The sequence below is a fragment of the Nipponia nippon genome, unplaced genomic scaffold (genome assembly GCF_047370975.1).
Source record: "Nipponia nippon isolate SJK-2023a ecotype South Korea unplaced genomic scaffold, ASM4737097v1 scaffold_5, whole genome shotgun sequence".
Classification (NCBI taxonomy): Eukaryota; Metazoa; Chordata; class Aves; order Pelecaniformes; family Threskiornithidae; genus Nipponia; species Nipponia nippon.
The window spans coordinates 26,242,632-26,268,274 of record NW_028262369.1 but is presented as its reverse complement, the minus strand read 5'-3'; the positions used below and the strand labels follow the sequence as shown (position 1 = coordinate 26,268,274).

At 51.7% G+C, this 25,643-nt stretch overlaps 4 protein-coding genes across 4 annotated transcripts; 1 reads left to right on the top strand and 3 right to left on the bottom strand.

Annotated features, from left to right (window-relative positions):
* Window positions 1-875: 875 nt before the first annotated feature.
* Window positions 876-2,658, bottom strand: PARS2 (prolyl-tRNA synthetase 2, mitochondrial). Its single transcript, XM_087732650.1, has one exon. It carries the CDS (start codon window positions 2,429-2,431, stop codon window positions 1,022-1,024), a length of 1,410 nt encoding a protein of 469 aa, XP_087588776.1. The 5' UTR covers window positions 2,432-2,658; the 3' UTR covers window positions 876-1,021.
* A 178-nt stretch (window positions 2,659-2,836) lies between these two features.
* Window positions 2,837-7,421, bottom strand: TTC22 (tetratricopeptide repeat domain 22). Its single transcript, XM_087734869.1, is given in 7 exon segments — window positions 2,837-3,714; window positions 3,716-3,770; window positions 4,247-4,400; window positions 5,567-5,719; window positions 6,274-6,392; window positions 7,051-7,280; window positions 7,372-7,421. Coding segments are annotated over 7 exon segments (1,269 nt in total). The 3' UTR covers window positions 2,837-3,206.
* A 231-nt stretch (window positions 7,422-7,652) lies between these two features.
* Window positions 7,653-11,368, top strand: CIMAP2 (ciliary microtubule associated protein 2). The gene is made up of 8 exons (XM_087734868.1): window positions 7,653-7,769; window positions 8,169-8,273; window positions 8,379-8,495; window positions 8,690-8,827; window positions 8,922-9,056; window positions 9,379-9,614; window positions 9,696-9,858; window positions 11,234-11,368. The coding sequence occupies exons 1-8, from the start codon at window positions 7,653-7,655 to the stop codon at window positions 11,366-11,368; spliced, it is 1,146 nt and encodes a 381-aa protein (XP_087590994.1).
* A 2,971-nt stretch (window positions 11,369-14,339) lies between these two features.
* DHCR24 (24-dehydrocholesterol reductase) lies at window positions 14,340-25,046 on the bottom strand. The gene is made up of 9 exons (XM_087734347.1): window positions 24,728-25,046; window positions 23,284-23,439; window positions 22,738-22,843; window positions 22,346-22,464; window positions 21,992-22,255; window positions 21,045-21,188; window positions 19,885-20,082; window positions 18,939-19,117; window positions 14,340-16,636 (listed from the first exon to the last, which is right to left on the bottom strand). Exons 1-9 carry the CDS (start codon window positions 24,956-24,958, stop codon window positions 16,483-16,485), a joined length of 1,551 nt encoding a protein of 516 aa, XP_087590473.1. The 5' UTR covers window positions 24,959-25,046; the 3' UTR covers window positions 14,340-16,482.
* Between the last annotated feature and the right edge of the window lie 597 nt (window positions 25,047-25,643).

Genomic DNA, 25,643 nt, shown 5'->3' with positions numbered 1-25,643 from the left:
GGCAAGGCGACTCCCTCCAGAGAGCTCCCTGTGCGGGGCAGGATGGCAGTCACACGAAGGCTCATGGGGCAATGGCACCGGTCAGTGCCGCTGGGATGGCGGAAAGCTGTTCCTCACGGGAGCCCCGGGGCCCGGCGTGGCAAGCCCCACGCTGCAGCAGGCACGTACAAGCGGGATGTCACCGCCTTGAGTGACAGGGTTACTTACAGCCTATAAGCAACAACGTGGCCTGGACACTTTTACCCCTAGGCTTTGCAGGTCCCCAGATTTTATGTTTCCTTGTTAATTTTTTTGCAAAGATTTTCTACCACCTTGAGGCCGCATCCCCGAAATCACACCGTCACCACCCAAGCCTGGCAGATCCAGGCGTCTCACCAGCTGGACTGACCTGCAGGACTGGGATGCAGATGCTGACACCGTTCTTCACCTTAATTCCTGCAGATTTGCAGTGCTATGGCATCTTCAAGGTGAACAAGGCTCTAGAGTTCACCATTTTGCTTTAACTAAGATTAACCCCCACCTTCATGGAACCTGGGTGTCTCTAAAGAGAAGATGCTAATGGAGGAATGGCGCCTTCCTTTCTCTCCCTCTTAAAATCCCTCGTGCTGAGAACTCAGCACCTGAATAGGGCGAGGGAAGCCCTCCCATCCCCACTCCTGCAGCCTCTGCTGCTGTGTGTGCTCAACAGAGGCCATTGCCAGCCCATCTGCTGTGGCCGGGCAGCGAGGGGCTGACCCTGCCAGCGCTCCCACAGCCGCACGAGGCTACATGCACTGGTAAAAGCAGCCTGTGGGGGCCTGTAGCCAGAGGGAGAAACGCCCCCGGCCCCACAGGGGAACGTGGGGTGACCCCAGCTCAGCCCCAGCAGCCGGGGGGCTCGCAAGGCACCCTGGCTGGCTCTGACACGAGCTGGATTCAGCTCACCCAGAGCCACTGCAGACAACCTGCACCTCCTTGAAAAGGAACCAGGGCTCTTCAGATAAACTTTGCAGCAAAGATGAGAGATTCAGAGACAGGGAGTTCAAGAGACTCGCACTTTACTCAGCAATTCAATGACACCTTCCTTGGTGAGGAACAAAACCTTGCCAGCGTTCTGATTCCACACCTCGAAGACGGGGGGGTCCTCGCAAACCCTCTTCCCGGCTATGACCACGTAGGGATAACCCAGCTTGTTGGCGTCCTTTAGCCGTTTGCCAATGGTCAGCTGCGTCCTGTCATCCAGCACCGAGTCACCGGCAAGGTGGGGCAGCGCTTCGGCAAGGTCGTCGTACATCCGCTCCAGGAGCGCGGCTCCCTCCTCCTCCTCCTTGCTGCCTCTCTTGGGGGGAATGAAGCAGAGCTGGTAGGGTGCGATGAGGCTCGGCCAGCGGATGCTGTCCTCCGTAGAGAGCACCTCGATGGAGGCCGCCAGGATGCGAGTAACGCCCAGGCCGTAGCAACCCATTTCTGCCAGCTGGGGTTTGTTCTCAGGGGAGTAGAAGACAGCGTTGGAGACAGAGGAGTACTTGGTGCCCAGGTAAAACGTGTGCCCCACTTCGATCCCTCTGGTCTCGGTCAGTTTTTCTCCGCATGTGGGGCAAGACGTTTGCTCCCCGTTTAGCGTTTCCATGTTGGCCGCAAAATGTCCGCCAGGGCACACCACCAGCCTGTCCTCGCCGACGTCCGCCGGGAGCTGGAACTCGTGGGACATGGTGCCGCCGATGCTGCCCGTGGCCGCCCGCACTTTGACGAAGGGAAGGCCCAGGCGGTGGAAGAGGCTGCGGTAGGCGTCGCACACCAGGTCGTAGGTCCGCCGGGCCGCCTCCTCGGAGGCGTCGAAGGTGTACATGTCCTTCATGTAAAACTCCCGGCTGCGCAGCAGGCCGAAGCGGGGCTTGGGCTCATCCCGAAACTTCCTGGTGACCTGGTAGAGGCGCAGCGGGAGCTGCTTGTAGGAGAGGCCGCTCTGAGCGGCCACCAGCCCGGTCACCGCCTCCTCATGCGTGGGGCCCAGGCAGTAGCCCTTGCCGTGCCGGTCCGCCAGCCGGAACAGCTCCGGCCCCATCCGGTCCCAGCGGCCGCTGGCCCGCCACAGCTCCGCCGAGCACAGGCTGGGCATGTTCAGCTTCTGCCCCCCCACGGCCCGCATCTCCTCGTCCATCACCCTGACGAGCTTCTCCATGGCGCGGACGGTGGGCGGCAGGAGGCAGTAGCAGCCGGGGCCGGCGGGGTGGACGAGCCCGCCCTGCAGCATCAGCCGCTGGCTGCGGCAGGTGGGCTCCCCGGCCCTGCCCTCCCCCGCCGCCTCGCCGCCCGCCGGCAGGTTGCGGGGCTGGAAGAGCTGCGAGAGCAGCAGCCGCCTCCCCGCGCCCGGGCCGCCGTGCCGGGGCCTGCAGCCGCGCCGCCGGGCGCCCGGCGCCGGCAGCCGCCACCCCCGCAGCGCGGCCCCCATGGCGGCGGCGGGGCCTGCGGGGGGCGCGGCGGCGGGGCGGGGGGGGCGCCCGACGACGGCACCCCACGCGCCCGCGCTCGTGCCTGCGCGCGCCCCCGGGGCGTGCAGGTGCCCGGGCGCGGGTGGGCGCGGCACAGGCGCACCCGCCTGCCTACGCGCGCGCACGAGCGCACCCACAGACACGCGCGTGCGGACACACGCGCGCACACACTTAGGCGACCGCGCGGCCCCACCCCCCGCCTTCCCGCGCGCAGCCCGCTGGGAGGACCGCGCGCCCCGCCCCGCCGACACGACCAATGGGAACCACAGCCCCCGTCACGTGCGGGGAGCTCACCCGCAGCCGGTCGGAAGCCGGAAGTGAGCGAGGCCGGGACTCTATGGTTCCGGCGGCATGGCGGCGGCGGCGGGGCGCCACCTGCCGGGCGGGCAGGGCGGCCTGCAGCAGGCGGTCCGCGGGGGGCGGGGGGGGTCACCTCGCCGCCCCGGGCCGCAGCACCGGGGTGGGCGCCCGGGGGGGGCCTGGTCCCACCAGCTCTGGTGTCACCAAAACCCAGCGGCCCCCACCGCGAGGGCGGGAGCGGGGACCCCCGGCGCCTGCGGCTGGGGAGGTGGCCGAGGGGGGCCCCCCGGCTCTGCCGCCTCGGGGCTCGGAGCGGCCTCAGCGGGCCGCCAGCCGCGGGCAGGGGGCGGCCACCAGTGCCGGGGGCAGCGGAGCAGCAGCGGGGCGCTCACAGGGCCAACACCGCCAGGGACTCGCCTATTGCCTTGTTAATTATCAAGGTTTCGGAAAGCTGAGGAGGTGCCGAGAGCTCACGAGGGAGGCGGCCACGGCGCAGACCTGCCGCCGCCCCCGAGGACTCGGCGGGACGGCGGCCGCTGGCGCACCCTGCCCGTGGAGGAGCCGGCCCTCACGGCTGCCACCAGCAGCTCCGCCAGCGCCATCCTGCCCCGGGGACCAGGGCTGCGGGGCGCCGGATCGCTCCAGCACCAGGCTGCCGCAGGCCGCCAGCAGCTCCGGCTCAGGCGTCTCCTTGGCTTTCTCAACCCACCGCCCCACCTCCCTTATCAGCATCTCTGTCTTCAGCTTCTGACCAAAGAGCACGAGCGGTGGCTCCAGGAGGCACCGCAAGGCCTCAGCAGAGCCCACCTTGGCCAGTTCAATGGCCTGCTTGAAGCACTCGATGGCGAGTCTTTCCTGGCTTTTAAGCCACAGGCGTTTGCCCCTGGAGAGCTGCAGTTCAGGTATGGTATCACCCAGGCCAAACTCCATGACTTTGTCCAGGAGCTTCATCCACCAGGAACAGTTCTTGCACAACGTCCATGCTCAGGTAATAGTAAAAAATAGTAAATAGAGGGGGGGCAGGACAAAATGGGGCTGTCAGGAGAAAAGAGGGATCAACGGCCGCCTCCAAGGGTGACGTTCCCCATCGGCCTCTGGGGAGAGGAGTAATAGAGTGCGGCTGACCTGCTCTCAGCACCATGTCCGTTGTGTATGTGCGGGGCTGGAGTCTTGCTCCCATCCTGTGTTTCATGTCTCCCACTGCTTGGTTGCAGGTGGCTCTTCACTCCCATAAGCTCTCTGAGTTCCCTCCCGGCTGAGGCTGACGGTAACCGTAGCAATCCCACCGTTCCCTGTTCCTGCTGTGCCTTACCGTCTCCCTTGCACCTGGAACCAAGCCCAACAGGAGGCAGAGGCAGGCAAGGGCCAGTCACCTCAGTCTTTGTGGTCTAACTTTAGGGCTGAGAGTTCATGAAAGCCTGGAGACACTGCAAGGAGCTCCCCGGGATCTCAGGGGTATGATGTGCCCATCCTCACCTGGCCCATGTCCAGGTTTCTCCTCAGGCATGGACAAACCTTGAGGACCCTTTCGAGGTCATTTTTAGCGTGCACGAGCTTCCTTCTGTCAGGCACTGGGCCCTGTCCTATCCTGGCACGTTCCACATCTTGCAGGTACATCTTCGTGTGGACCTGGAGACCAGAGGAAACTCATCAGCTTGTGCCCAGCGGCAGGACGGATGACGAAATGATGTGAGTACAAACCACTAGCACACATCGGGTCAGCTCCTTGGCCATGCCAAGCTGCACCAGAGAGCCAGGCCAGCTTGCCCAGCACCAGCACCTCGGTGTCCAAAGCGTGACCCCATGGTTAGCACTACCAGGAAGGGTGGTGCAAGCCCCTGAGATGCTGCTCATCCTGTTGACCTTGGCTGTAAATTTGGTTCCTGGCAATCATGGGGTCCTTCAAAACAACTAGCCCATCCGCTCCCCCTTCCAGGCTCAGACATGGCGGCAGCACGCCCTAATGTGTTCAGAGGTTGAACCACTTGGCCGTAGGAGTGTGCCTGAAGAAGGGCTGAGAAACCAAAAGCCTTTTTTAAAATGTCATTTCAGCTTTCTCCAGTCAAACCTGGCAGACAGACACCACCCGGCACTTGGTGGTCACCTCCATGCTGCACCTTTCAGCCTCCTGCCTCTAGCTCAAAGGAAGTTAAACGCCTCTGAAGAGCAGTTGTAAGCACATATTAAAGTACTCCACTAGAGGAGATTTCACTTCACTGAGCCTCCTTTTATGAGGAGTTAAATAATCCTGTTTAAATATAAGGGAGTCAGAATGAGTCCTGATTTTATTGAAAAATGGGATTTGAAGAAATCTTCATGGTTCTTCTATAATGGGAAATACTCACTAATGTGCACTTCTGTTTACAGGGGGCTGGAAATGGGCAAAATCAAGGGATTAAAGAGCACATTTTTTGATGCTCCTGAATGATTTATGAGCGTTAAAGTAATTAAATAGTCGAGCCAGTTCTGTGAGGTGACTGAGCATCTTATGAAACGTTGCCCAGAGGGACCTGGGGAAGTCCCTCAGCCGCTCAGTGCCAGAGCCAGGATCTGGCCCAGATTGCCTGGCTGATAGATAGCAGCTTCACTCCCAGACCAGCCTTCGCTGGTTTTGTCAGGCAATTACTTCTGCCTACGTGTTTCTCACCACAATTAAACAAGCAACACAAGCGCTGTCTGGGAGAAGTGCCGCGGCTGTCTCGGAGGCTGGAGGAGCAGGACAGGTCCTTGCAGGAAGGGGATCTGCCCACGCCTCGTACACCCAGCACGCTGCGCTGGCCCCGACAAGGACTTGCCTGTGCCTGGGTGCAGTACGCCTGCCGGCTGAGCTGCAGGTCCCTCAGGACATCCAGTGCCACACTGCATATCCCTTTGGCTATCTCCTGCTTGCCCAGGACGTGGAAGATTTTCGCCAGGACGGGAGGGTTGTCTTTCACCGTTTCTATCGCCTGTTTGAGCCACAGAAGTGAAACACATTTCCGTCGGTGACTTATTGCCTGCTGTGCTGATCAAAGGGACAAAACCATCTTGGATTGATTCGCCAGGGCGGTGTTTTAACCGAGAGGGTTTAAGGCTATACAAGAGACGCGGTCTGCGGGGAAAGCTGATCTCTCTTGTTAAATCAGCAGGCAGGACTGAATGTGGGGCTAAGCTCAGGGGTTACGTGCCTGAAAGCTTGTCTGTGCTCCTTATTTTTTCCAGCTGTGCTGGGGGAATCTAATAAAGGTACTGCTGTCCCTGCAGCCTTTCACTGAACTGCTTGCCTGCTGCTTTGCCAGGGGCTGATTTATGCCATCGGGGCCAAACATGTGGCCTGAGAGGGGTGTGCCCTGCACATGGTGGGACCCAGGGTCTTGGCTCCCGCCTGGGACCTCCCCTCTTTGCCCCGGGGGATTTTCAGGAGCAAAAATGCCAAGGGTGGGGGGAAGATGAATGAAGGACCAAGCAGGCGATGGCAGCTGCCTCGAATCGGTCCCTGGTGCGGCAGCGCTGTGTATAGCACCATGCCAAAGCAGTCGAGGGGTTTGGTCTCAGAGAAGCCACAGTCCTGGGTCCCTGTTGGGGTGGTGGAAAACGTTTCTTTCCTTTCCAGCAGCATCCCCAGGTAGCACCAGGCCAAGGCTAGGGAAGAAAAGTCAGGGCAGGTAAGAGGCCAAGTCATTCAGCAGCCGAACCTCTCTCCATCCTGCGGAGGATTTGTGGTTTGGGGTTGGGGTCTCAGCACAGAGAGGCAGCACGTCCCAGCCGCCCCTGGACGTGCTCTTGCACAGCTTGTAGGGTCCGTGAGCCCACAAGTGCTGCCTCATGCACCCGGCTGACTAACTAACTTTCCCGAGTACTTTCGTTCCCTCCGGTGATGTTACTGTGATTGCAGGACAATGTTTTTATGCCCAGGGAAGCAGTAGTTGCAGGGCTTGTCTTAGATTCGCCCTTCGGGAAGTTACTGGGGGATATAAAATTATTGCACATCCCCTGCACCCTGGCAGCCACCCAAGGTGCAGGCGCTCCTGGGTGACCCTTGGGTGCTTTCAGACAGCTGCTCCCGAGCAGACAACACTTTGGAAAATAAACAACACTGATAAAAATATAGTAATTAAGCCAATCAGAAGAATGCATATCATCATCTGAGGTTCGGGGCTACCTTGGATGTAGGTACATACAGCATCCGTCAGTGCTGGATGCATCACACCATCAGTTACACACGTGTAGGGACCAGAGGTGGGTTTGACACAGATGAGTTTGGGGTCCCTCTCCTGCTGAAATAATCCATTTCTCCTACCTCTGTAGTGAGTGTTGGAGGACTTGATGACTTGTTGGAGCATCGCCAGGGTCCTGTTGAAGGCGGGCAGCCTCTTCTGCTCCTTGCTTCCCTGACTCAGCAGGATCCCATTCCAGCCTGCAATGGGAGGTGGGCAGCATGGCTGGGACTGGGCAGCAAACCCCACTTTCTGCACCAAACAGCAGCCCAGCACCAGAGAACCGGCTTCCCCAGACCTGGCTTGCTCTTGTCTGAAACGCCCCAGGCATTAAGGGGGCTGGTGAGCCTCCCCTGCTAATATCATGGATGTGGATCGCCTTGTCCAGGCCCACCAGAGCTCACAGATGCAGCAAATACAGTGCCACAGAGGACACGACCACCCAGAGCATCATTTTATTGCCCAAAGTGGAATTGGCAGGTTGGGTTGTTGCTATAAGAACATATTTTTTAGCAGCTTAGATATAATTCATCCCTATGAAAGCCTGGTAAACGGTTGGATCGAGCCCTGAATATTTTACTTTAGCCAGGCTGGGAGCCTCCCTTACAACCAGGATCCCTGCCTCGACCCTGCTGTCTGCCAGCCCTGTCTGCTCCCAGGAGGGGACATTCCCTGGGGAGCCGTGATGCTGGCTGCCACGGTGACAGCTGCCATGGCAAGGGCTGCCACATCCCTGCAGCCCTCGGGGACCAGAGCTGCCAGCACGGGGCTGCAGGCGCTCCCCAGGGTCATGGGCAGCCAGGTGAGGCCACCAGCTGGGCTTGCCTGGATGTGTGGGGAGAGCTGGACTTAGCGGTGTAGGTCTCCTCACCTCCTGGGTTGTCTGTGCCCACTGGGAAGCAGCTTCTTGCTCGAGGACTTATTGCACATGACAGTCCGGGACACCCAGCTCAGGCTGGGAGCACCCCAGTGTGGAAGTGTGGGATGTGAGCTGCTCACGCTGGAGCTCGCTGGTGCCTTCCCAGTGCTCAGCAAACACAGAGCATAGAGGAGTGGGACATGGAGCAGCAGATCCCTGTGTCCATCTCCCCTAATCACCCCTCTGCACCCAGCTGTGGAGCCACGGCTGGCTGACTGTGGGCTCACCCTCGTGCTCCAGTCCCAGTGCTGCTGACAGCAGTGCTCCGGCTCTGTGTTGCAGGGGAAAGCATCAGCCTCTGGCTGGGCTAGAGCAGAGAAGGGCTCCTGGCTTAGTCAGCTGCCCCATTTCCAGTTCAAGGAGATAATGAAGAGGCGCAAACACCAAGTACGAGCTGGGTTTCATCCACCCTCCGTGCACATTTGCTGGGGGCGAGTGGTGCAGGCAGCGCTGCCCAGCCCCATCCTCATCCTTCCCGCTCTCCTCCTGCAGCAGGAAAGGCTGGGCCTGGGAACGTACAACATTAGGGACTTTCTGCAGGAGACACGGCCCTCCAGCCTCCGGGGGATCTGCGACACGAGGGAGCAGTGCTTCAGAGATACCCACAGAGTACGTCTCACCCTGACACAGGAGATGCTGGGGAACGGTTCCCACTGGCTGCAGGATTTGGCTCCGGGGTGATGCCTCCAGAGAACAAGCCTTTTGCAAGGGTTAGGAGCTACCATGGGCACCATCTCCTCCTGTTGGGCTGGGGACTGTCCCCCTTGCTGAGGCTGCCCACAGCCACCCCACCACTCCCACAGGACTGCTTCCCTGGCCCCGGCACGTGCGGCCCCCGGGGGAACCCCTACGCCCACCTCGAGGAGAGGGACAAGCGCTCTGCCGGCATGCAAGGGCTGATGGACAGCAGGATGGAGAAGTGTGCCCTGCCGGCAGCCATGGCAAGTTCCGCCTCTTGCCCTGGGGACACGCTGGTGGGGTGGCCCCGTCCCTCCGCTGAGCGCTGCCCTTGCCTCCTTTCCCCCCTGCCTGCAGGGCAGCGGCCTGGGACCCGGCACCTACCACCTGCGGAGCAGCATCAACGAGGGGCTGCGGCAGGCAGCTGGCCCCAGCCGGCTCTTCTCAGGAGACAGGTCGAAGCCCACTGATGGTGGCCATCACACCTTGGAGGTGCGTTGCCCTGGGGCCCGACACCCAGACGGGGTTTGTCAGCGAGCCGCGACACTGCCAGCACATTGCTATAAGGATGGAGAGCTGCCTTACACCAGCATCTGTCCCACTTGGATCCTGCTCTCTGACTTCCCTTGGATCCTGGAAAAATATGCCCACGCAGCAGCGTTTGGGGAGTGAGTGGGCTGCAGGCACTGTGCAGGAAAGCGGGCTGGTGCCCGTGAGCAGCGGCAGGGCTCAGCTCTCACGGCATGGGATGGATGGGGTGGCTCGAGAAACCACTGACAGCTGAGCCTCTCACACCGCTCCCTTGTCCCGGCAGAGGAGAGGCACCGAGCCGAGCACTGGCACTGGCAAGGGTTTCCTGGACGAGCTGACTTTGAAGGAGAACAAGAAGAAAGGCTGCTTCAGCACCCTGCCGAGGAACCCCAGCTGCCCCACAGAGAGGATCTTCTGGGCCACGCTCAGCCAGTGCCCAAGGGAGGAGGTCAGTGGCAGCACGGACATCGGCACCGGCCGGTGTCACCGGCATCCCCGGTGGTGCAGCGGGTGCCTGCGGTGGGGATGCATTAGGCCCTGCGGGGACGGGCGGACGGCTGGCTGGCTGGCTCTCTGACATTGTGCAGCTCTTTTTATGAGCAAACTGAAGCATAACAGGTTTCCTTCTGTCCAGTATGCGGTAGGGCCAGGCTCCTACAACCCCAAGCCCATTGAGAGATCAACGTACTCCAGCCAACCCCCATTCTGGTCGTCTGCCAAGAGATTTGACAGAAAGTCCTACCGCCTCTTCACTGGGAGCGAGGTGAGTGAACGGACAAGGCAGTGAGGGATGCAGGAACAGTCAGGCTCTGAGCTTCCTCCATGCCCATCCCCAATCCATTACCAGCACGCCCGGGAGAGGACGAAACTCTTCTGAGGCAAAGTAAGGGTGGGCACTCCTCACCAGCTTCAGCCAGCTGCGCGTTAGGTGTGTCCTCTGAACGGAGCAGCACCCCAGCAGAAGTCCCACATCGGGTGGTTGGCTGTGACAGCAGGGCAGACTGACCTCAGGAGGTGCTTTTCTCTACCCGTTGATTATCAAGGAAACCTGGGCTACTTGGGCAGATATCCATTCTTTAGAGAGGAGATGAGTCCCTCCCTGGGTGCTGTTGTTCTTGCCCAGAACAGGTTGCTAAAGAATAAATGGCGAATAAAGGCCCACGGCCCAATGTCCTGCCAAGCCAAGGGAAAGGTGCCCCTGCGTACAGCAGCACGCTGAGCGCCCGCCACTCAGCGCACGCTGCCCGTAGGCTGGCGAGCTTGGCTGGTGCTGAACAGAGGGGCAGGAGCTCAGCAGCGACCAAGTTATCTCTGCCTGCATCCTCAGGCCTTTGCCCTTTTCAAGGGATGCTCAGACAACCCCTCCCATTAGTTTTGCTCTGCATCAGCTGCAAGCAAGTGGATGCACTTCATGGATGAGAGCAGCTGGGTGTGAGTCCTTTTAGGTGCCAGGAGCTCCTTGTATCCTCCCAGAAAGTCATATTCTGCTGCTTGAAAGCCAGTTTTTTCCTCTAGCTGTATCAGCAGCACGTTGCAGAGCCAGTGCAGGTAGAAGCCCTTCCCTTAGTACCCGTTCCTGGAGCTGTATTCATCTTGGCAGCTTCCCCATGGAGAACAAGAACAAAGCCTAAAGGGCTCAAAGCAGACAGAGAAAGCTTTAGTCTGAAATAGTCCACCTTGGCTAGGGATGAGGAGCAGGCTTCCACGTGGCTTCTCTCCTTTATCCACCTGAGTGGGGAACAGGCAACTTGAAAGAGGTCAGGGATGAAGACACCTTCATAATTGCTGGGGAACTCGACAGATTAATTTCAGTGGGGAGGTTGTGACATGGCAGCCTTTCACTACAGCTAGGAGTAGGCGACCGGTGAACGTGCTCGAGCCTGCAGAGCTCATCAACTTCTTTATAGATGCTGTGACAAGAAGAACTGCTTGTGAAGGGGACTGGCCAGGCTAGCACCGATTAGTGTGTTTTCTCCTCCCTCCCCTGCAATACAGGCTTGGTTTGGTTAAGATACGCCACATATTGTATTTTGTGCAACTGAAGGCCTGGCCATGTGAAGGCACTACCTGTTTTTGCCCCACTCACATCCCCCATGCTGCCTCTGGATGGGGAAGCGCATGAGACCTTCTCCTTCCAGAACCCTGTAGGTGTTGGTTGCTACAACACCACTGAGCATGAAAAATACCCTCAGAAGATAAGATACCAGTCCCTGTACCAGTGTGATGTGCAGCGGTACCTGAGCAACTTGAAGCGGGATGCCTACCTGCTGTAAGTCTGACAGAGAAGGGGGCTGTAAGTGTTTTCACACTGGCTCACAGGAAAATCATCTTGAGCAGCTCTGGGGAGACAGAGTGCCTGTTACTGACCCTACAACTGATGTGAGATGGGATGATCGCGTAGTTAAGGCGCTGGATTGGGACTGAGACACGCTTGCCAGCCCCACCACAGGTTCCCTCTGTGGACAAGGCGGTTGGTATTGCTGCACCTGTCCCCTCCCCAGAAAGCGAGGAGACCTTCGTGCTTCCCCACCGCATCGGGGTAGTGGGAGGGTTAAAGAACTGCTGGCTCTCAAGGCATTTCACAAGAGCCAAGGTGGTGGTTGTAGCTTGTGAAATGCAATTTGCCTGCAGCAGAGGTGTAGGCAAATAGTTTCCATTGAGTTAGAGGAGGCAGCCTGGGAAGGAACTGGGAGGTGGGTGGATAATCAGGCTGCCTGGACTCATTCCCAGTGCCAGCACTGCTCAACAGCCCCGAACGAAAATCACCTTCTCAGGCCGTGCCTTGGTTTACCCATCTGAGGAAGGAAGATAACAAGGCTCACTTTCACCACAAAGGGCTTTGAAATTGCCAGCGTGAAAGCCCTGTGGAGCTGTTAGGAACCGTACTAATGAGAGACCTCAGGATAGCCCTCCGCTCTCACCTTTGCTGGTGGCCAAGATTAGCAAACTGCTGCAGTGGCACTACGGGCTGACGGCTCTGCGAAGGTCTTTCTTGATCTCCAGAGAGTAGTTAGAAATCGGTCTTGGCTGAATATAACTCGGCAGCTTTCAGCGGAGCAGCCAGAAGTTAGCTATCCTGTGATGGAGAGAGCATAATGAAATCTAGCTTTCAATATTGCCCAGCTTTATTCATTTTGTGCTTCCAGTAGGAATAAAAAAGAAATCTGAACAGTGAGCAGGACTTGGAATTCAAACACATCTCTGATCAAATCGCACTACCTCCAAAATCACTTTTCAAGCTACAGCTTTTAAGACCTCTGTTCACCTCCATGCTCATTAAGACTAATGAGATTAATCCAGCCAATAATTTGAGCCCATTGAATTGCATCCTCTTTCCACAGCGAGCGGCTCAAGCCCGTTGCTAAAAACAACTGGAGTGATTTGATTTCTGCTCCACGTTGTCCAGATACCTCTGAAGAAATCACTGCTGTTTTCCAAGCATAAGATGGTGCTGGGAAGCCCGAATCAGTGAGTAAATGGCAGACACACCAGCGGATGAGACAGAGGAGTTGAAAATGCAGTGTGCTGGCACGCAAGTCAAGAGATAAGAAACAACTCAAGTCTTGTTCTCTGGTAATAAAACACTCTTAGACAATCAGCAGTCTAAGTTTTCTGTTGTGTAATTCATTATTTCCACGTTGGACTTTATGAAAGTGACATGCTTGAGACGACGCCGCCAGAGACCGCATGGCCTCCGAAGGAAGGGCTGCTGGCATGCACCGCTCATTCCGTGTTAAACGCCGCCTTTCCAATGGCGCTACCGAAAGAAGCCGCGCGTACCTGTTACGGTGGTGGTCCCACAGCTGGACGCCCCCAGGCCCGCCAGCGCAACTCAGCAGAGAGCAGGGCCTGAGAAAGCGGTGCTGCGGCAAAGCAGGTGGAGCGCGCAGGCCTTCGGCACCTGCCTACGTACCCGTCCCGTCTTTGAAGCAGCTGCGTGCCAGGGTCTCCATCACGAGCTGTAACACACGGCTTCACTTGAATTGACAATGCAAAGGTTTATAAGCAGCTGGGGGGAATTAGGGGGGATTTAGCATCATCGTTCCGAATTCTGTAGGATATTAAAACGTAGAGGCGACGGAAAAAGTGAAGAGAGAGCTGTGTCAGTGGTAACAGGACAGCCATAAAAATGTACTGGGAGTACGCTGGTTCACTTAGAGTTAACCTTTATATAAAGTCTCATACTAGTGTTTAGACCAGACTGGAATAATTGAATCTAGGTGTAATTACATGTTAGTTGTGGCTGATTAAGTATGCTAATTAATCTGCAATTATCCTTTGGTGGGGGAGATAATTGAACACAGGTAAAACTGCAGTGATTTAAGAAAATAGTGATTATTGTTCTAGAGAGGCAAGCGAAGGAGAAGGAGGGCTCGCAAGGGAAATGCCCGAGCAGCGACGCGGGTGAGCGCAGGGTACAGAAATCCTGCTGGGGCAAGGAGAGGGCTGGGAAACGCAGCGGCAGTCAGGGCCAACACAGAATGGGATTAAAGGAACACAGGGCTTTGGCACCTGAGCTGTGGTTTCAGTGGGCCTGAGGCATCTGGCAGCCAGGATTTCAGGAGAAAGCCCAGGAGCTTCTCCCTGGGAAGAGGGCAAGGGAAGAGGACGCACCAGCTGTGGCCGAGGGAGGGGCAGGAATACCGCCGACTAAGCCTACAGAGCTGCTGCGACAGCGTTTTTCAAGGAAACGGAAGACGTGGATGTGAAACTCCTCAGGCTGAAGAGGGCACTGAATCTTCATCCTCGCTTCTGTGGCTGCTCATTCAAACCAGGGATTAGATTTATTAGCGTGACGTGAGAAGAATGAAGTAGCTATCCATGTCACCGGCTGTAGCACCTACACCCAAAATGGGGTTTTGTCCTCCTCGGACAAAATGTCACAGGGAAAGAAGGGGGTTGGGGGTGGAATCAGGAAAATTGGCATCATGAGCCCATGTGGAGTTAGTGGGGCATAACTGAAGGGTTAAGGCTCAGCTATGAGGTGTTTGTTTTGTACAGGTGTCTCTCGGGCCAGAGATAAGGGCAGACTCACACAGACTTCAAAGACATTCCTTCAAAACTGTTTGCAGCACTAGGCTCCTCATCTCCCCACAGCCCCGCCATGCCCCTGCTCTCTTACCCAGCCAGCAGCTTTCCTCAGTAATTGCTGACCGTTTGTAACAATACAATAAGCAGGAGAAATGATAAACACAGCTGTTGAAAAGTAAGTCATCGCTCATTAAAAGACACCACTTCAAACAGTATGCTGGCTAGATCTTTATTTTAAACAGCCTGTACAACCAAAAATTAAGAGCAACAGCAATTGTGCATGTGTGTGACTGATACAGTTACAGTACCCAATCACATCATACCAAGTTTCCCAATAAATTAAGGAGTGAAAAAACAAATACAGTGCATACCTAAAGATCATCAGTACATAAGTGAGAGAAACACAGCCTAAGTAAGGTATTTGCATACCCTCTGGCTGTTTTAACATTGCCCTTTGAAAGCTAACCAAACCCATTCTTGCTCTGTGCAGAGTATCTTACAAGCACTGGGCTAAATCGTAGCTTTGCCCCAGGGACAAGGAAAGGGCTCTTGCACTGCTTCCTTCCCAGGGGCAGGAGGGCAGCTTACACCCCCAGAACCAGCGTTTGCCTTCCTGTGTACCCCGAGGCCCGGAACGGTGTAGCAGACGCTCCTGGATCACTGACGCAGCTCCATCTCCTGCCCGGCTCCGCGGCTGGGGCAGCAGTGCAGGCGCTCTGCATCGGCTGCATCTCCCCTTGGCAGGCTGCCCTCGCTACCAGTCCCCCGCGCGGGGTTTTAAGGGGTTCCTTATTTGCACGCAATTTGCCCAGCATGCATCACTGAGTAACAGGCCAAACTTATTCTTGTTACTGCTTTATCATTGGTTTCATCTGGACCATAAACATCCATCTATCAATAAATAAAATCATTGGTTTAGCACTCATATAAAAATTACAACGCCTCCCACTGGTAACTGTTTAAAAAGTTCTTCATGTTACGCCCGACGCAAGCCTCAAGAAAATGACTTTCTTCTCCTTCAAGCTCAGTAAGGTTTCAAGTAACTAAAGTACTGCTTGGACAAGACATGGGCTTGCTTTGGAACCGTGTTTCTGGCTACCGGGTCAAAACATTCCCACACTTCTACGCTTGACTGTATGAAGTGCGTGACTGTGCCGTTTTCAGCAGCGAGCAGCAGAAGGAGGAACTGAACAGTACTTGCTGTTGATTTCCTCTCCAGGTGACTGAAACAGTCCTTTTACAAAGCCTATCAATCTAACCCAGCTAAAATGAAAAGCAAAAATGTCACTCGAGTCAGAACCAAAGCCTGTGTGTATCAAGATTCGCAACAAGAGTTCTTATCCACAGCCACTTGCTCTAACAAATCTCACGTAAATAAAGCCTTGACTTCCTTTTCTTACCGGCCAGGACAGAACGGTTTGAAATAACCCACGTCTTCCTCCAACTGAGTATTTATAAGGCACTGAAATTAAGCAACAACCAACCCCCTCCCAAAAAAAACCCCAAAAAACAAAACCAAAAAAATCCAAAGAAACTGACCCACAACAAGTAAAAACTGAAAAGAAAACTTGGCTATACATAATAGCAGCATTTTTTTCAGTAGTCTACGAAGCCAGAACATTGATATTTTGGGGCAAAAAACCAATGCGCTGTTAGCCAATTACAAAGTACCTAAAACCGACATCCGCTTACACTTTATAATCAAAATCAGTATAAACCTGATAGGCACGTGTAAAAAGCATTTTCTTCACACCTCAATGCTCAGTTTGAGACTGAAGCCACCGTTAGGGAGTTTAACTGCTCTGTTGAGATTAAAGTACGGTATAACCCAAGCAGTGTAGTACCACGCAACACCATGCAGCGCTGTACAGCCGGAAGATGACGGTACCATTGCTAAGCTGTTCTACAGGTTACCAACTGGAGGCAAATGTGTTTAACATCACAATTAATTTGACAATGCATTCAGCTTTGGCACCTATTTCTGAACCCTCCCTACCATTTTCAAAAGTAATGTTAAATATAGCTATAGCATACAGCTGGTGTAACTCCAGTATCTTCATCCTTTCCCATTATTTTTCTTATGCTTGGAAATAGGTGAATTCACCTATGTCACTACATTAGATACAAAGGCTAGCACTTAAGATTTCTTAAGAACAATCACTTTGAGTTTGGAAAACTGCTTTTAAAACATACGAAGAAATACTAAACATAAATTTATAAAGCAGAAATTCATACCTTTAAACATCAACAAGAATGAGCTTATTTGGAGAGCAATAAAGCTTTTTTTTTAAAGGATATATTGACTAGCTATAGGTAAATTCATCTTTCCCTGATTGCTTGATTAGATCATCCAGGCTCAGTGCCTCGCAGCTTTGCAGATTTTGTCATACACTTCTGGAAAGGCATCCTTGCAATTCATTTGCTCCCTCAGCTTGTGGTATAACGAACCATCAAACATATCCCAGAACTCCTCACGGGTCATATAGCAATCTGCATACAGCATCTGGAAACTTGAGGAGAAAAAGAAAGGGGAAAAAAAAAAAAGGAAACAGAGATTCAGTATTAATTGCGCCACAAGATTTGAAATAGAATATTTAAAAAAAAATTCAGAGCAAGCTACGAACAGCAAATATTCAACAAAAAAAACCCATCAAAAATGCTTTTTAAAAACAAGCAAATATAATTGCTCACATGGATTATGCTGGGACGCTCGGCCAATTGTATTTTGTGGATTTAACATTACCATAATCGCTCTCCCAAGAGGAGATAACATGTAATGGTGAAAACAGCAGAATACTGCTACAGTCATTTTGGTGAAGGGGAAGATGGGAAAAGAAAGCAATTAAAATAACTGTTGCTTTGGTTCAGAACACTTCTTTAGCCATCAATGTACTGATACTTTCATTAGTTTTGCTACTACCAAGAGAAAAGGAGGACTAAAAAATATGCATAAGACAGTAGTTCACATTTAGACATCCTAACCACGCGCAGCCAAACCTTCTGACAACTCGTATTCTAACAACTTGTGTTCAGAGAAACACAAGTCTAGAGAGAACTTCAAAAGTTGCCCAAATCAAGAGTCTGGCCCCTTGCACCAAAAACCACACATAACCTAAATTCTCCCTGACAAATACTTTTCTAACTGTTTTTTGAAAGCCTGCTTTCCTTTTTCTTCCATTCAAAACCTTTTAATTCCAGCTTCAAAAAAAGGGAAGTATTTTTTCTGCATGCTTTCTTATGATCCATGGAGGCACAGTCATGGCGTCTCATATTAGCTGGCGTTATAAAATGCATTCAAGGCAGATGTAGCAATACATTCTTTGACTTTTTACGGTTTCTTTGAACTGGGCATTGAGAATATAACTAGGAAGGCAAAAGCCTGCCAAATCAGACCAGGCCAAGAAGATAAATTTGTAGTGTAAATGAAGCACAGTGTAACAAAGGTCCATTTACAAAAATAAATTAAATCCTTATTTAGCTGTGGACTCTTCCTTACTTTCACACTGTGCTCTCTAAAGCGCAGTTCACATGAGTACAGCAGTAAAACACAAACTGTTACATAAAAGCTCTATTGTTGTATGCGATTACAAAACTGTAAGATTAAGCATTTATCCATTGTTCATTTCCCAGTGACAGGTAAAGAGACAAAACTTTGTTAGTAAAGAGCTTTAAATTAAAAGCTTAATTTCAAGCTAATTAAAAAAAGCTTAAAATTAACTTTCAGTTGCTTTGTTCTCTGGCCGATCGCTTATTGCAGCTACAGGTCATTTACACTCTCCAAATCATCTTGAAGCAGACTCACCACTGTTACTCAGCCCCTTGGGCTATAATCACTGTTAGACTGAGAAGTAGGTCAAAATAGAAATGTGGATAAATTATACTGATGGTGTAAAAATACCGCGTAGTTGTTTTTTGTTCCTGAGAAACAAGCCTGTAACTGCTTCTTCACTGACACTACTACAGCAAATTAGGTTGGCATGAATCTGTGACAGATGGCAGGCACACATCTCACGCCTACTGCGGTCCTATGTAGTAAGAATTGGGGCAGGGAAAAGGAAGCTATGGAGGTACAAGCTGTGAGGGAGGAAAGACTCCCACCACCGCACAGGGACTGCAGGGAAGAGTCAGGGCTGGCCTCCCCGTGCAAGGACACACCAGCGCAAGGACTGGGCAGAGCTGCGGCGTGACGCTGCAAGGACTGCAGGGAGCAGAACAGTCCCAAGGGCAGGCAGGGAAGCTGTCCAAACTTTAACAGCCTGTGGGATTGCTGGAGGGAGTGCGGCCAACACAGCACTTGCTCTGCCCCGGCCCGAAACAAGTCAGCCTCAGCATGCGAGCTCAGCGGCCGCCTTCCCGAGGGCTGGGCTAGCCAGCCTTGCTGAGTGCGGCCACCGACCCACGCTGACACCGCTTCTGGACAGCAACTGGTTTATGCACAGTCAGTAGAGACTTGCTGAGGTCTTTTTGCACCTGGGTGCATGGATGTATTTCGTAACAGCAGAGGCTCTACTCCCAGAGCAGCCTGGAGCTGAAAGGATGCACAGGTGACCTGAAGCTACCCAGCTCCCAAATGCACGGCAACAACTTCAGCCAGTGAGCTTGGTTGGTTGGTTGGTCGTGCAACCAAATAATGAAAGTGAAATCATATTTAAAAATCCTAACATCAAAATTAGTAATTAAAATTAGTTTTCAATCATTGTGGTTGTTAAATTATTGCAATATTAAAGTGCTGTGGGATTAAATAATTGTGATTAAACCACACAGGTGTAAATTATATGGCATCATTACTATTCTAAGGAGCGGGTTCCTTACCCATGCACACTTCTTACAAACTTTTCCATTTGCCTCATTGAAGCCCTGGCTTCAAATTGTTTCCTTTTGGGCTCTCCATAAGCTCCTATATCCACGTAGAGTTCTGTTTCATCCCCTTTTGGGTGGACCATACCAGGATTATTGGGCAATATGAAAGGACATAACCAAAGAGGGTACACCTGCAGAGGTAAGAAAACACTTTATCACTTATTTTTAACGAAGCAGTCCTTTAAGTGATCTCTTAAGAAAGGTGACAAAATGAACGGTTCAGAGGAATTCTTCCCAATTTGGGACTGAAACTTACACAGCTCTTCCTTTCCAATTGTTTTGCTGTGGTTCTTAGCTGCACTTTCTCATGACCGTAACACAAATAGATTGAGATGCTCAGAATATGTGCTCTGTCCTCCTAGAATTACATCTCCTCCCCCTTAAATATTTGAAATGAAAAAAAAAAAACAACCAAACCCAAAACATCCCTGATCCCAAAGCAACAACTGAATATACATTCTGAGTAAAAAGGGAAAGAAGAGTTTTCTTTTCAGGTCAGGCTAAAATTGAGATTGCCAAGTTTTTACTTCTTATACTAACTAAAATAAATTCAGAAATAAAAGCAAGAAAGGGAAATTAATTCCCACAGCTGGGGTTTAGCGAGACTGCCAGTCATTTTAGGTGAAAGAAAAATCAGTTTAAGTATTACGAAGTGATAAAACCTTTTAGAAGTGTCGGCCTTCTACGGAAGTTTGAATCTCACTTTTTTTAAACTCTTTTTTTCAGAAAGCTGTGTTCATTTCTTCTGCAGCCTTGCACCAGACTCGCAAAGCACAGCACTTCCCAGGATACAGTAATGACCTTTTACACAAGCAGACTATTATGTCTTAAGATCAACAGTCACAGTTCCTGTTACACACAGTCCAAGATTCGCTGCATTTTAAAAACGTGTTCTTACATTAAGGTCAGCGTGGAAGGTTTGGATAGATTTTTCAAGGCTCTTCATTGGCACCAACATGTCCTGCACAACATGGTGTTGCTCGTACAGCTTTCGAATAGCTTCTCCTTGGGTGAGTTTTAACAAAGAAATTTTTGGAGGAACCATCCAGCCAAACAGGTAACGGAAAACAGGGTTATTGCCAAAAGGAATGATATCCTTTAAAGAGGAAAGAAAAAAAAGTTGACTTAAGAATGTGTAAGTGAACCGAAAGACAATACTTCAGAATCCTCAGAGCAATATTAAGCCAGATTTTCAATAAATGTAACGGCTGATACTTTTGCAAAACTACTACAATACAAATACGAACAAATAAGAGGCCTGGAGTGAACTTAGCTACACAGCCCTTCCCTAAGCCTCCTCTAGTTACGACGACTGATTTTCAGTCATATGAATCACAGCATACTCAGTCCCAAACACTTTGAGAATGAAGTTCAGAGAACAGTAGGCTATTATCTTAAAACAGCTAAGGAAGGATGCATACGAAGCTAAACTTACAGAACTCTTGCAAGAATAAACACATACAAGATCAGTTCTTAAAAGAATTTTAAAGCTGTAAAATTTTGAGTACTTCCTGCAGAGCCAACTCCTGTTTAACCTCTCTGGGAGCTGAAAGGATCCGGTATCTCACTCCAGAGATTCAAAATGTAGCAATGGGAATCTTTCAAAATGCCAAATAAAGTTTTGCGTAAATGCACATCACAACAAACACATTTACGAAATTCAAAGTAATGACCTTACTGCATAATTACTATTCTGAGTTTAGGCAGGGCAAATTTTCAGCCATAATTTCACATTGATGTTTTTTCCACTGTCTGTCTTGGAAAATCACTTAGTAGGTATAAAAGCTTAATGCTGAAATATGTACCTAAGGTCTAAATTCAGAAAAGCACTAAAACAGAAATTAGGAGGTGATGATATAACACCTTATATATGAAGAAGTGCCGTTGGATTTGTTTTGCCCAAATGCGGGACTTTTAAATTTGCCATAAACTTCACTGTTTTCTTCTGTCATGAAAGACAGAAGTGTTGCCAAGGGGAAGAAGGTACACTGTACCTACACTTGGAAAGAGCAGAGTACCTTCCTGCAGTTGTTATTTTAATTTTGGAACTGGTCTTACTTGGAGCTCCCAGAAGATACTGCGTGTATGTCTATGGTAATAATGTCTTGAGGGAATGTATTCTACTCCAGTCCTGTCAGATTTCAAATATTTCTCCACATGCTTAAAGAACCATGGCTTGTAGTAGTTGCCAATTCTGTTTATCTGCAAGAAAACACGCATTCATTAGCAAACACCAACACAGTAACAGTTATGCCTTACTAGACAACATTACGTATGTCCCCAAATTCCTTTACTGTGAAGAATCAGTGTTACACCCTCTGTGACAGTTTGAATGAGACTGTCACAAGAGATCCAGGGAGCCTTCATTTCTCCACATGCATGGCTCCTTCTTACCTTTCTTGCCATTAAGGTTTAATTTAAAGAAGGCTTGCTAAGGCTTGCCTGTTACAAGCTAATTGAATGAAATGACCATGAATGTGACAGAACCGGATCCCTAAAATACCAATCTCTCAACCCATCATTAATCCAAATTCTCATTATGGCAGAGGAGAAATAGCCAGGTTGAGGGATACAGTGAACAGTTAGCATGTCCCTCCTGTAAATGTCCCTGATGTGCTTTACCAATAATAACTGTATTAAAAGCTTGCTGGGAAAAGAGTTACTGTGAATAACTGCAGTTTAAAACAGCATTGTTCTGCATATGAGAAAAGATACTCCTCTTCCTCCTTAGGGACTGCAATGAAAAGGCTGTAGACTAAATTATTTGCTAGAATAATGAAATCAGTGGGTCATTTCTTATCAATTGAAGAGATTTAGAGTACAGGCTCTGTTGTAGTAACAAAGAGCTATAATTTAAAATATTCTGATTGGCAGATCTAACTTTTAATCCCATGTTAAGAGATTGTTGCAATCTTACGATTCTTGTTTTACATTGGCATATAGTACAGCTTCGGTTAAACTTTGGGGGTATTTTTTTTCTTTGTGAGTAACTTCCCTTTAGTTACCTTGCTTTGCTCAGCTTCATCAGTCAAGACTCCTGTCATGATGACTGCTTCTTCCAAAGAATACACAAGTCCTTCCACAAAATTATTCTCCTTTTTCTTAGATTCCTCAGTAAACTTCTCACAAATCTTCTGCAGTCCTCTCACAGGCTCATAATGTATTTTGACATATTTCTTGGCAGGAATCATTTGTATTTCTGCTGCAACCAGGAAACCCAGAGTACCACAAGACCAAGGCACTGCATAAAATAGGTCTGAATTTTCAGTCTGCAAAAAGTATGTCATACTAAATCATATATCCATACCGATAACTGTCAACGACATTGTAAATGATAGCAAAATAACATTTTGTCTTACTGGTGAGCATCTCACAAGGCTTCCATCAGCAAGAACAAGTTCATAGGCTACGCAGGTATGTTGAAAAAGTCCATATATATGGGATGAAGACTCAATGCCAGTTCCCATGATCAGGCCACCTTATCAAGAGAGCACATAACAAATTAAATGAAACACACTCCAAAATGAAGGTGGTTCACGAGAACAAAACCTCACTTTTAAGCTCTGGGGGTGACTTTTAAGACTATTTAAAAAAAAAAAAAAAAAGGAAGGGCTTATAAAAACCACAACAGAACATAAGGTTCAACAGAGTATTTCCAGAACCCTTAAAATAATGCAACATGTCACTGCATAAAAAGCAAATGCAAATGCAGCAAAATCAGTGAGTCTCTTGTCATCACAACGACCCTTACCTACTGTAAGATCATCAAGCTCTGGTACCACAGGAATAGTCCAGCCCATGGGATTCAGGTGTGCAGTCAACTGGCCCATGGTCACCAAAGGTTCCACACGAACAACCTAAAAAGCAAAAAAACCCAATTCCCCCCACCAAACATAAATTAAGTGTTCAGCATTAATGATGACAAAATATGGCTAACTGGATTGTACTTCCATCTGTTATCAGAATTCAGTGACTTACTTTCCTAAGAGCACTACTAAAAATAGTTGAAACTGTTTAGTGATTCCTCCTCTGCCTCAACATCTTGTTGCTCAGTCCCCAAAACCATGAATCAATCTGGTCTTTTAGACTTCAGCACATAAAAGCTAAGCAATTCCATATGCTGGTTTTTTTTGATAGAATGATCCAAGCACACATTGTAAAACCTGAAATTTGGTGGGTCTACTGCTACAAAAATCTTTTGTTCTTTATGGAATCTAATCTCCTCATCAGCTACACATACGGTAAAAAAAAGCTGTAAACTTCTTTATTATGACAGCATTGTGATGAATTTGTTTACCTGTCTTTCACTGTCCACTTCCAGAACATCCATTAAATTGATCATGATGTTCTTATGAGTCTTCTTATACTTTCCAACACGAAGTGATACAGTCAACCAGCCAGGCCGGCCAGTGCACATGTATCTTTTGCTGCCTTCATTTTTCCATTCCCGAACCTGCAAGAGGTAACAACTGAACTGATGCTGTAAGGCATACACATGTCGTCAATAACGTACACCAGAAGCATTTTTTCCCTCGCTGTGAAAAAGCATTCAGAAATATTGTTACTCCTCTACATGTATGTTACCTGCAAGTAACAAAGCCTGGATGTCACTGCGTTGAGTAACAACACTTTGGAAGTCTCTCTGCAGACCTCTGAACTTCTAAATAAAATACCACCAGAGGGGCCTAGTTATGTAGAGGAAGCATTTCTAATACCCCGTAGCTTTTGGGTTTTTTTGGAGATGGGATTCAGGAAACTAGAATGAAAGTTTTAAAAATCCACAGGAAAACCTGTACTCGAAGGGAGGTATTATTATCACTGTCATAAATAATGTCAGTTCCTTGAAGGGTAATGAAACAATGCCTCCTCCTAGACACACTGAAAAACGGTCTGAGCCTGCAAATGAATGGGCAAAGAGAGAAAAGCTGAGAAGGAAAATGTGTAAGCCATACACATGATCCACGAATTTTGCAAAGCCACAGTGGTTAACATTTGGAGAACAAACATTAATTGTAGCATTTTCTTCAAAGCTCAACTGCTACTACAGCTGGTGATAAAAAACCCAACCCCAAACCCTAAAAGAATAACTCCATGCACATTAATATCCATCTGTATCTGCAATGAACATGAGAGTCAAGGAAGAAAACAGAAGCAGACGTGACAGAATTACCACAAATACTAGAGAGCACAGAAACATTAAAGACATCTGCATTTCTCGGCGGAAGACAAGTTTCAGCTCCCCTTCAATCATCTCTTGGAACTAACAGTGCCGGGAAGCGGGATGTAAGTGGCGTTAAAACACGGTACTAAGGTAGCCGCTCAAAGACTAAGGGTTTCACGTTACACATGCGCACACACGAACGTGCCCGAAGCATGTGAGCGTACCGAGACCCACGGCACACCTCTACGGAGGTTACAACGACAGCCGCATCCCGACTTGCCAGCTGTTGACGCCGCAACTTCGAGAGGAGTTTCAGACGGGGAAGAAACAAAAACCCCACAGGGGCAGGAACACCCGCTGGCTTTTATTCGTTTGCTTTTCCCCGCTCCGGCTGCCGCAACCGGATTCGAGGCTGGATTTTGCCCCGGCGCCGGGCGAGGCGGCGGGGGTGGCGCCTGGCCGCCGGCCCCCGGGCAGCCCCGGTGTGCAGCGCGGCGGGGCGCGGGCTGGCGAGGAGCGGGGCGGGGGACAGGCTCTCCCTGGGCCGGGGAGGGGGTGCGGGGGTCCGGCCGGGCCTCACCTGCGCCTGGATGTGGCGGACGCGCTGGGCGTGCTGCCGCGGGGCGCTGTGGAGGCGCCGGACGGCCCAGGCGCGCAGCTGGTAGTAGACGTCGAAGAGGACGGAGAGCGGCAGGAGGAAGAGGCAGACGAAGACCCAGCGGTGGTGCACCAGCACGGCCTCCAGCCCCCGGTGCCGCACCCACAGCAGCAGCAGCAGCAGCCCCGCGCCCAGCGACCACACCGGCGACATGGCGACTGGCGACCGCCTCCCGCACGCGCTCCCTCACGGCCGCCGGGACCCCGCCATGCCGCCCCCGCCGCTCGCGCCTTCGCCGCCCGGCCCCGCCCCTCCTCCCGCGCGCCCGCGCCCCATTGGCCGCCGCCGGCCTCCGCCGTGAGGCGAGGGGAGGGGAGCGACCAATGAGGGCGCTCCGGGGAGATCGGACCAGGCGCTGAGGCCGCCGATTGGCTGCGCGCGGCGCGCCCCGCTCTCCCCCCATCGCCGCGGCCGCCGGCCCCCGCCCGGCCCGCCACCCCCGCCGTGGGGTGTCCCCGCCGTGGGGCAGCGCGGGGCCGGGGGGAGCCCCGTCCGGGGCTGGTAGGGGGCCTGGGGCAGGGTCAGACCCCCGGCCGGGGCTGGGACGGCGCCCGAGCCAGGGTCAGACCCCCGGCCGGGGCTGGGGACGGGTCATGGGGCGGGGGACAGGGCCTGAGGGGGGGTGTGGGACACGGGACAGGGCCTGAAGCAGGGGGGACCCCCCCAATCGGGGCCGAGGGCTGCTATGGGGCTGGGCACAGGCCCTTGGCAGCTCTGTGGTGGAGGTGCTGTGGTGGCCAGTGTCCCTCAGGCAAGGGGCTCACCCCGGTGCCTTTGGGTTGGGGAGCAGGAGCAAAACACCTCTGCACACCTCTCTTGGGCATGCTCGTGGTGTTGT